The sequence below is a fragment of the Petromyzon marinus genome, chromosome 74, assembly GCF_048934315.1.
Source record: "Petromyzon marinus isolate PM22_M1 ecotype Great Lakes invasive population chromosome 74, UKy_Petmar_22M1.pri1.0, whole genome shotgun sequence".
In the NCBI taxonomy this organism is placed as follows: Eukaryota; Metazoa; Chordata; class Hyperoartia; order Petromyzontiformes; family Petromyzontidae; genus Petromyzon; species Petromyzon marinus.
Genome location: NC_133740.1, coordinates 10,125,815 through 10,135,436, shown reverse-complemented (window position 1 = coordinate 10,135,436; position 9,622 = coordinate 10,125,815). Strand labels below are relative to the sequence as shown.

Genomic DNA, 9,622 nt, shown 5'->3' with positions numbered 1-9,622 from the left:
GGTTGTAGCTGTTGTGGTTGTTGTGGGTGGTTGTTGTGGTTGTGGTTGTTGTGGTTGTAGCTGTTGTGGTTGTTGTGGTTGTTGTGGTTGTTGTTGTGGTGGTTGTTGTGGTTGTTGTGGTTGTTGTTGTTGTGGTTGTTGTTGTGGTTGTTGTTGTGGCGGTTGTTGTGGTTGTTGTTGTTGTGGTTGTTGTTGTGGTTGTTGTTGTGGTTGTTGTGGTTGTTGTTGTGGTTGTTGTTGTTGTGGTTGTTGTTGTTGTGGTTGTTGTTGTGGTTGTTGTTGTGGTGGTTGTTGTGGTTGTGGTTGTTGTGGTTGTAGCTGTTGTGGTTGTTGTGGTTCTAGCTGTTGTGGTTGTTGTTGTGGTTGTTGTTGTGGTTGTTGTTGTGATTGTTGTTGTGGTTGTTGTTGTTGTGGTTGTTGTTGTGGTTGTTGTTGTGGTGGTTGTTGTGGTTGTGGTTGTTGTGGTTGTAGCTGTTGTGGTTGTTGTGGTTGTTGTGGTTGTAGCTGTTGTGGTTGTTGTGGTTGTTGTTGTGGTGGTTGTTGTGGTTGTTGTTGTGGTTGTTGTTGTTGTGGTTGTTGTTGTGGTTGTTGTTGTGGTGGTTGTTGTGGTTGTTGTTGTTGTGGTTGTTGTTGTGGTTGTTGTTGTGGTTGTTGTTGTGGTTGTTGTTGTGGTTGTTGTTGTGGTTGTTGTTGTTGTGGTTGTTGTTGTTGTGGTTGTTGTTGATGTGGTTGTTGTTGTGGTTGTTGTTGTGGTTGTGGTTGTTGTGGTTGTAGCTGTTGTGGTTGTTGTGGTGGTTGTTGTGGTTGTGGTTGTTGTGGTTGTAGCTGTTGTGGTTGTTGTGGTTGTTGTTGTGGTTGTTGTTGTGGTAGTTGTTGTGGTTGTTGTTGTTGTGGTTGTTGTTGTGGTTGTTGTTGTGGTGGTTGTTGTGGTTGTTGTTGTTGTGGTTGTTGTTGTGGTTGTTGTTGTGGTTGTTGTTGTTGTGGTTGTTGTGGTTGTTGTTGTGGTTGTTGTTGTGGTGGTTGTTGTGGTTGTGGTTGTTGTGGTTGTACCTGTTGTGGTTGTTGTGGTTCTAGCTGTTGTGGTTGTTGTTGTGGTTGTTGTTGTTGTGGTTGTTGTTGTGGTTGATGTTGTTGTGGTTGTTGTTGTGGTTGTTGTTGTGGTGGTTGTTGTGGTTGTGGTTGTTGTGGTTGTAGCTGTTGTGGTTGTTGTTGTGGTTGTTGTTGTGGTTGTTGTGGTTGTTGTGGTTGTTGTTGTTTGCGGTTGTTGTTGTGGTTGTTGTGGTTGTAGCTGTTGTGGTTGTTGTGATTCTAGCTGTTGTGGTTGTTGTTGTTGTGGTTGTTGTTGTGGTTGTTGTTGTTGTGGTTGTTGTTGTTGTGGTTGTTGTGGTTGATGTTGTGGTTGTTGTTGTGGTTGTTGTTGTTGTGGTTGTTGTTGTGGTTGTTGTGGTTGTTGTTGTGGTTGTTGTTGTGGTTGTTGTTGTGGTTGTTGTTGTGGTTGTTGTTGTGGTTGTTGTGGTTGTAGCTGTTGTGGTTGTTGTTGTGGTTGTTGTTGTGGTTGTAGCTGTTGTGGTTGTTGTTGTTGTGGTTGTTGTTGTGGTTGTTGTGGTTGTTGTTGTGGTTGTTGTTGTTTGCGGTTGTTGTTGTGGTTGTTGTTGTGGTTGTTGTTGTGGTTGTTGTGGTTGTAGCTGTTGTGGTTGTTGTTGTTGTTGTTGTGGTTGTTGTTGTGGTTGTTGTTGTTGTGGTTGTTGTTGTTGTGGTTGTTGTTGTGGTTGTTGTGGTGGTTGTTGTGGTTGTGGTTGTTGTGGTTGTAGCTGTTGTGGTTGTTGTGGTTCTAGCTGTTGTGGTTGTTGTTGTGGTTGTTGTTGTGGTTGTTGTTGTGGTTGTTGTTGTTGTGGTTGTTGTTGTGGTTGTTGTTGTTGGTGGTTGTTGTGGTTGTGGTTTTGTTGTGGTTGTAGCTGTTGTGGTTGCTGTTGTGGTGGTTGTTGTGGTTGTGGTTGTTGTGGTTGTAGCTGTTGTGGTTGTTGTGGTTGTTGTTGTGGTTGTTGTTGTGGTGGTTGTTGTGGTTGTTGTTGTGGTTGTTGTTGTGGTTGTTGTTGTGGTTGTTGTTGTGGTGGTTGTTGTGGTTGTTGTTGTTGTGGTTGTTGTTGTGGTTGTTGTGGTTGTTGTTGTGGTTGTTGTTGTGGTTGTTGTTGTTGTGGTTGTTGTTGTGGTTGTTGTTGTGGTTGTTGTGCTTGTTGTTGTGGTTGTTGTTGTGGTTGTTGTTGTGGTTGTTGTTGTGGTGGTTGTTGTGGTTGTTGTTGTTGTTGTGGTTGTTGTTGTGGTTGTTGTTGTTGTGGTTGTTGTTGTGGTGGTTGTTGTTGTGGTTGTTGTTGTGGTTGTTGTTGTGGTTGTTGTTGTTGTGGGTTGTTGTTGTGGTTGTTGTGGTGGTTGTTGTGGTTGTGGTTGTTGTGGTTGTAGCTGTTGTGGTTGTTGTTGTGGTGGTTGTTGTGGTTGTGGTTGTTGTGGTTGTAGCTGTTGTGGTTGTTGTGGTTGTTGTTGTTGTTGTTGTTGTGGTGGTTGTTGTGGTTGTTGTTGTGGTTGTTGTTGTTGTGGTTGTTGTGGTTGTTGTTGTGGTGGTTGTTGTTGTGGTTGTTGTTGTTGTGGTTGTTGTTGTGGTTGTTGTTGTGGTTGTTGTTGTGGTTGTTGTTGTGGTTGTTGTTGTGGTGGTTGTTGGGGTTGTTGTGGTTGTAGCTGTTGTGGTTGTTGTGGTTCTAGCTGTTGTGGTTGTTGTTGTGGTTGTTGTTGTGGTTGTTGTTGTGGTTGTTGTTGTGGTTGATGTTGTTGTGGTTGTTGTTGTGGTTGTTGTTGTGGTGGTTGTTGTGGTTGTGGTTGTTGTGGTTGTTGTTGTGGTTGTTGTTGTGGTTGTTGTTGTGGTTGTTGTGGTTGTTGTGGTTGTGGTTGTTGTTGTTGTGGTTGTTGTTGTTGTGGTTGTTGTGGTTGTAGCTGTTGTGGTTGTTGTGATTTCTAGCTGTTGTGGTTGTTGTTGTGGTTGTTGTTTGTTGTGTTTGTTGTTGTGGTTGTTGTTGTTGTGGTTGTTGTTGTTGTGGTTGTTGTTGTGGTTGTTGTTGTGGTTGTTGTTGTGGTTGTTGGTGTGGTTGTTGTTGTGGTTGTTGTTGTTGTTGTTGTTGTGGTTGTTGTTGTGGGTGGTTGTTGTGGTTGTTGCGGTTGTTGTGGTTGTTGTGGTTGTTGTGGTTGTTGTTGTGGTTGTTATTGTGGTTGTTGTTGTGGTTGTTGTGGTTGTTGTTGTGGTTGTTGTTGTGGTTGTTGTTGTGGTTGTTGTGGTTGTTGTTGTGGTTGTTGTTGTGGTTGTTGTGGTTGTAGCTGTTGTGGTTGTTGTTGTGGTTGTTGTTGTGGTTGTAGCTGTTGTGGTTGTTGTTGTTGTGGTTGTTGTTGTGGTTGTTGTTGTGGTTGTTGTTGTTTGCGGTTGTTGTTGTGGTTGTTGTTGTGGTTGTTGTTGTGGTTGTTGTTGTGGTTGTTGTGGTTGTAGCTGTTGTGGTTGTTGTTGTTGTGGTTGTTGTTGTGGTTGTTGTGGTTGTTGTTGTGGTTGTTGTTGTTTGCGGTTGTTGTTGTGGTTGTTGTGGTTGTTGTTGTGGTTGTAGCTGTTGTGGTTGTTGTTGTTGTGGCTGTTGTGGTTGTTGTTGTTGTGGTTGTGGTTGTTGTTGTGGTTGTTGTTGTGGTTGTTGTTGTGGTTGTGGTTGTTGTTGTGGTTGTTGTGGTTGTAGCTGTTGTGGTTGTTGTTGTGGTTGTTGTGGTTGTAGCTGTTGTGGTTGTTGTTGTGGTTGTGGTTGTTGTTGTGGTTGTTGTGGTTGTTGTTGTGGTTGTTGTTGTTGTTTGCGGTTGTTGTTGTGGTTGTTGTGGTTGTTGTTGTGGTTGTTGTGGTTGTAGCTGTTGTGGTTGTTGTTGTGGTGGCTGTTGTGGTTGTTGTTGTGGTTGTTGTTGTGGTTGTTGTTGTGGTTGTTGTTGTTGTGGTTGTTGTTGTGGTTGTTGTGGTTGTAGCTGTTGTGGTTGTTGTTGTTGTGGTTGTTGTGGTTGTAGCTGTTGTGGTTGTATGGTTGTTGTGGTTGTTGTTGTGGTTGTTGTGGTTGTTGTTGTTGTTTGCGGTTGTTGTTGTGGTTGTTGTTGTGGTTGTTGTGGTTGTAGCTGTTGTGGTTGTTGTTGTGGCTGTTGTGGTTGTTGTGGTTGTTGTTGTTGTGGTTGTTGTTGTGGTTGTTGTGGTGGTTGTTGTGGTGGTTGTTGTTGTGGTTGTTGTTGTGGTTGTTTTTGTTGTAGCTGTTGTGGTTTGTTATTGTGGTTGTTGTTGTGGCTGTTGTTGTGGTTGTTGTTGTGGTTGTTGTGGTTGTTGTTGTGGCTGTTGTGGTTGTTGTTGTGGTTGTTGTTGTTGTTGTGGTTGTTGTTGTGGTTGTTGTGGTTGTTGTGGTTGTTGTGGTTGTTGTGGTTGTTGTTGTGGTTGTTGTTGTGGCTGTTGTTGTGGCTGTTGTGGTTGATGTTGTGGTTGTTGTTGTGGCTGTTGTGGTTGTTGTTGTGGTTGTTGTTTGTGGCTGTTGTGGTTGTTGTTGTGGTTGTTGTTGTGTTGTTGTTGTGGTTGTTGTTGTGGTTGTTGTTGTGGTTGTTGTTGTTGTGGTTGTTGTTGTGGTTGTTGTTGTGGTTGTAGCTGTTGTGGTTGTTGTTGTGGTTGTTGTTGTGGTTGTTGTGGTTGTAGCTGCTGTGGTGGTTGTTGTTGTTGTGGTTGTTGTTGTGGTTGTTGTGGTTGTTGTGGTTGTTGTTGTTTGCGGTTGTTGTTGTGGTTGTTGTGGTTGTAGCTGTTGTGGTTGTTGTTGTTGTGGCTGTTGTGGTTGTTGTTGTGGTTGTTGTTGTGGTTGTTGTTGTGGTTGTTGTTGTGGTTGTTGTTGTGGTTGTTGTGGTTGTAGCTGTTGTGGTTGTTGTTGTTGTGGTTGTTGTTGTGGTTGTTGTGGTTGTAGCTGTTGTTGTTGTGGTTGTTGTTGTGGTTGTTGTGGTTGTTGTTGTTGTTTGCGGTTGTTGTTGTGGTTGTTGTGGTTGTTGTTGTGGTTGTTGTGGTTGTAGCTGTTGTGGTTGTTGTTGATCTGGCTGTTGTGGTTGTTGTTGTGGTTGTTGTTGTGGTTGTTGTGGTGGTTGTTGTGGTGGTTGTTGTTGTGGTTGTTGTTGTGTTGTTGTTGTAGCTGTTGTGGTTGTTGTGGTTGTTGTTGTGGCTGTTGTTGTGGTTGTTGTTGTGGTTGTTGTTGTGGCTGTTGTTGTTGTGGTTGTTGTTGTGGTTGTTGTGGTTGTTGTTGTGGTTGTTGTTGTGGTTGTTGTTGTGGTTGTTGTTGTGGCTGTTGTTGTGGCTGTTGTGGTTGTTGTTGTGGCTGTTGTGGTTGTTGTTGTGGTTGTTGTTTGTGGCTGTTGTGGTTGTTGTTGTGGCTTTTGTTGTGGTTGTGGTTGTTGTGTTGTTGCGGTTGTTGTTGTGGTTGTTGTTGTGGCTGTTGTTGTGGCTGTTGTGGTTGTTGTTGTGGCTGTTGTGGTTGTTGTTGTGGCTGTTGGTGTGGTTGTGGTTGTTGTGGTTGTTGTTGTGTTGTTGTGGGTGTTGTTGTGGTTGTTGTTGTGGTTGTTGTGGCTGTTGTTGTTGTTGTGGTTGTTGTTGTGGTTGTGGCTGTTGTGGTTGTTGTTGTGGCTGTTGTTGTGGCTGTTGTTGTGGTTGTTGGTGTGGTTGATGTGGTTGTGGCTGTTGTTGTTGTGGTTGTTGTGGTTGTGGTTGTTGTTGTGGCTGTTGTGGTTGTTGTTGTGGTTGTTGTTGTGGTTGTTGTTGTGGCTGTTGTGTTGTTGTTGTTGTGGTTGTTGTGGTTGTTGTTGTGGCTGTTGTGTAATCACCTGCGTGGCGATGCCCGCGTGGTCCCTGCTAGGCACCCACACCACCCTGTGTCCCTGCATGCGATGCCTGACCCACACACACAAAGATAAAGACAAAGATCCCCCTTAGCAGACTGTAGGGGCAAGTGCTGTTAGCGAGTAGCAGCGCCTATGAAGGCCGGCACGGCACACGAGGGGGTGGGTGGCCAGCACCACGCCCGGCCGCCTTTGTCTCCCCGGTGGCGATGTTTATTGCACACACAGCACCAGGTAACTCATTTGAGGCCGAGTCGACCTAGGGGAGGCCCAGCATTGGTTCAGATAATCGTCACTGGGTGGTGTTGGCCGTGAGCGGGAATCGAACTCGGATCGCCAGGTTCGTAGCGCTAACCGCTACACTACTGCACACGCACCCACACACACAGTGAGTAGGTGAGGGAATGAGTAGGTGAGCGAGTGAGCGGGTGAACGAGTGAGCGAGAGGTGAGTGAGCAGGTGAGTGAGCAGGTGAGTGAGCAGGTGAGTGAGCAGGTGAGTGAGCGAGTGCGTGAACGAGTGAGCGGGTGAGCGAGTGAGTGGGTGGGTGGGTGAGCGAGTGAGTGAGAGGGTGAGGGAGCGGGTGAGTGAGCGAGTGGGTGAGCGAGTGAGAGGGTGAGCGAGTGAGTGGGTGGGTGAGTAAGTAAGTGAGTGGGCGAGTGAGTGGGTGAGTGAGTGGGTGAGTGAGAGAGTGAGCGAGCGAGTTAGTGAGTGAGTGGGTGAGCGGGTGAGTGAGCGGGTGGAAAAGGCTCACCAGCGAGCTAACGTATCTTACAAGGCAGCGGTGAGTGAGTGGGTGAGTGAGTGAGTGGGTGAGTGAGTGAGTGGGTGAGTGAGTGAGTGAGTAGGTGAGTGAGTGGGTGAGTGAGTGGGTGAGTGAGCGAGTGGGTGAGTGAGTAAGTGAGTGAGTGAGTGGGTGAGTGAGTGAGTGAGCGAGCGAGTGGGCGAGTGAGTGAGTGAGTGAGTGCGTGAGTGGGTGAGTGAGTGCGTGAGTGAGTGGGTGAGTGAGTGAGTGTGTGAGCGAGTGGGTGAGTGAGTGAGTGAGTGCGTGAGCGAGTGAGTGAGTGGGTGGGTGAGTGTGTGGGTGAGTGAGTGAGTGGGTGGGTGGGTGGGTGGGTAGGTGAGTGGGTGAGCGAGAGAGTGAGTGAGCGAGTGAGTGAGCGAGTGAGTGGGTGAGCGGGTGGGTGAGTGGTTGGGTGGGTGGGTGAGTGGGTGGGTGGGTGGGTGAGTGAGTGGGTGGGTGAGTGGGTGGGTGGGTGAGTGAGTGAGTGAGTGGATGAGTGAGTGAGCGAGTGGGTGAGCGGGTGAGTGAGCGGGTGGGGTCAGCTCACCAGCGAGCTAACGCATCTTGCAAGGCAGCGGTGAGTGAGTGGGTGAGTGAGTGAGTGAGCGAGCGAGTTAGTGGGTGAGTGAGTGAGTGAGTAGGTGAGTGAGCGGGTGGGTGAGTGAGTAAGTGAGTGAGTGAGTGGGTGAGTGAGTGAGGTGAGCGAGCGAGCGAGTGGGCGAGTGAGTGAGTGAGTGCGTGAGTGAGTGGGTGAGTGAGTGCGTGAGTGAGTGGGTGAGTGAGTGAGTGTGTGAGCGAGTGGGTGAGTGAGTGAGTGAGTGCGTGAGCGAGTGAGTGAGTGGGTGGGTGAGTGTGTGGGTGAGTGAGAGAGTGAGCGAGCGAGTTAGTGAGTGAGTGGGTGAGCGGGTGAGTGAGCGGGTGGTAAAGGCTCACCAGCGAGCTAACGTATCTTGCAAGGCAGCGGTGAGTGAGTGGGTGAGTGAGTGAGTGGGTGAGTGAGTGAGTGGGTGAGTGAGTGAGTGAGTAGGTGAGTGAGTGGGTGAGTGAGTGGGTGAGTGAGCGAGTGGGTGAGTGAGTAAGTGAGTGAGTGAGTGGGTGAGTGAGTGAGTGAGCGAGCGAGTGGGCGAGTGAGTGAGTGAGTGAGTGTGTGAGCGAGTGAGTGAGTGGGTGGGTGAGTGTGTGGGTGAGTGAGTGAGTGGGTGGGTGGGTAGGTGAGTGGGTGAGCGAGAGAGTGAGTGAGCGAGTGAGTGAGCGAGTGAGTGGGTGAGCGGGTGGGTGAGTGGGTGGGTGGGTGGGTGAGTGGGTGGGTGGGTGGGTGAGTGAGTGGGTGGGTGAGTGGGTGGGTGGGTGGGTGGGTGAGTGGGTGGGTGGGTGAGTGAGTGGGTGGGTGGGTGAGTGAGTGAGTGGGTGAGTGAGTGAGTGAGTGCGTGCATGAGTGAGCGAGTGGGTGAGCGGGTGAGTGAGCGGGTCGGGTAAGCTCACCAGCAAATTAACGCATCTTGCAAGGCAGCGGTGAGTGAGTGCGTGAGTGAGTGAGTGAGTGGGTGAGTGAGTGAGTGAGTGGGTGAGTGAGTGGGTGGGTGAGTGTGTGGGTGAGTGAGTGAGTGGGTGCGTGGGTGGGTGGGTGGGTGAGTGAGTGAGTGAGTGGGTGAGTGGGTGAGTGAGTGGGTGGGTGAGTGAGTGAGTGAGTGGGTGAGTGGGTGAGTGAGTGGGTGAGCGGGTGGGTGAGTGAGTGAGCGGGTGGGGTAAGCTCACCAGCGAGCTAACGCATCTTGCAAGGCAGCGGTGAGTGAGTGGGTGAGTGAGTGGGTGAGTGAGTGGGTGAGTGAGTGAGTAGGTGAGTGAGTGGGTGAGTGAGTGGGTGAGTGAGCGAGTGGGTGAGTGAGTAAGTGAGTGAGTGAGTGGGTGAGTGAGTGCGTGAGTGAGTGGGTGAGTGAGTGAGTGTGTGAGCGAGTGGGTGAGTGAGTGAGTGCGTGAGCGAGTGAGTGAGTGGGTGGGTGAGTGTGTGGGTGAGTGAGTGAGTGGGTGGGTGGGTGGGTAGGTGAGTGGGTGAGCGAGAGAGTGAGTGAGCGAGTGAGTGAGCGAGTGAGTGGGTGAGCGGGTGGGTGAGTGGGTGGGTGGGTGGGTGAGTGGGTGGGTGGGTGGGTAAGTGGGTGGGTGAGTGGGTGGGAGGTGGGTGAGTGGGTGGGTGGGTGAGTGGGTGGGTGGGTGAGTGAGTGAGTGAGTGGGTGAGTGAGTGAGCGAGTGGGTGAGCGGGTGAGTGAGCGGGTGGGTGGGTGGGTGAGTGGGTGGGTGGGTAAGTGGGTGGGTGAGTGGGTGGGTGGGTGGGTGGGTGAGTGGGTGGGTGAGTGAGTGAGTGAGCGAGTGGGTGAGCGGGTGAGTGAGTGGGTGGGGTGAGTGAGTGAGTGGGTGAGTGAGTGGGTGAGTGAGTGGGTGAGTGAGTGGGTGAGTAGGTGGGTGAGTGAGTGAGTGGGTGAGCGAGTGGGTGAGCGAGTGAGTGAGCGAGTGGGTGAGTGGGTGAGTGAGCGGTGAGGTAAGCTCACCAGCGAGCTAACGCATCTTGCAAGGCAGCGGTGAGTGAGTGGGTGAGTGAGCGGGTGGGTGAGTGAGTGGGTGGGTGAGTGGGTGGGTGAGTGAGTGAGTGGGTGAGTGAGTGGGTGGGTGAGTGAGTGAGTGGGGTGAGTGAGTGAGTGGGTGAGTGAGTGTGTGGGTGAGTGGGTGGGTGGGTGGGTGTGTGGGTGAGTGAGTGAGTGGGTGAGTGAGTGGGTGGGTGAGTGAGTGAGTGGGTGAGTGAGTGAGTGGGTGAGTGAGTGTGTGGGTGAGTGAGTGAGTGAGTGAGCGAGTGGGTGAGTGAGTGGGTGGGTGGGTGAGTGAGTGAGTGGGTGGGTGGGTGAGTGAGTGAGCGAGTGGGTGAGTGAGCGA

At 50.0% G+C, this 9,622-nt stretch overlaps 1 protein-coding gene across 1 annotated transcript in view; it reads right to left on the bottom strand.

Annotated features, from left to right (window-relative positions):
- Window positions 1-9,622, bottom strand: part of LOC142907106 (valine--tRNA ligase, mitochondrial-like) — a 23,281-nt gene that overhangs the window by 1,955 nt on the left and 11,704 nt on the right. The window contains exon 5 of the mRNA XM_076056191.1: window positions 5,757-5,968. Within this exon, the coding sequence (XP_075912306.1) occupies window positions 5,757-5,968 (212 nt within the window). The remainder of the gene's footprint in view (window positions 1-5,756; window positions 5,969-9,622) is intronic.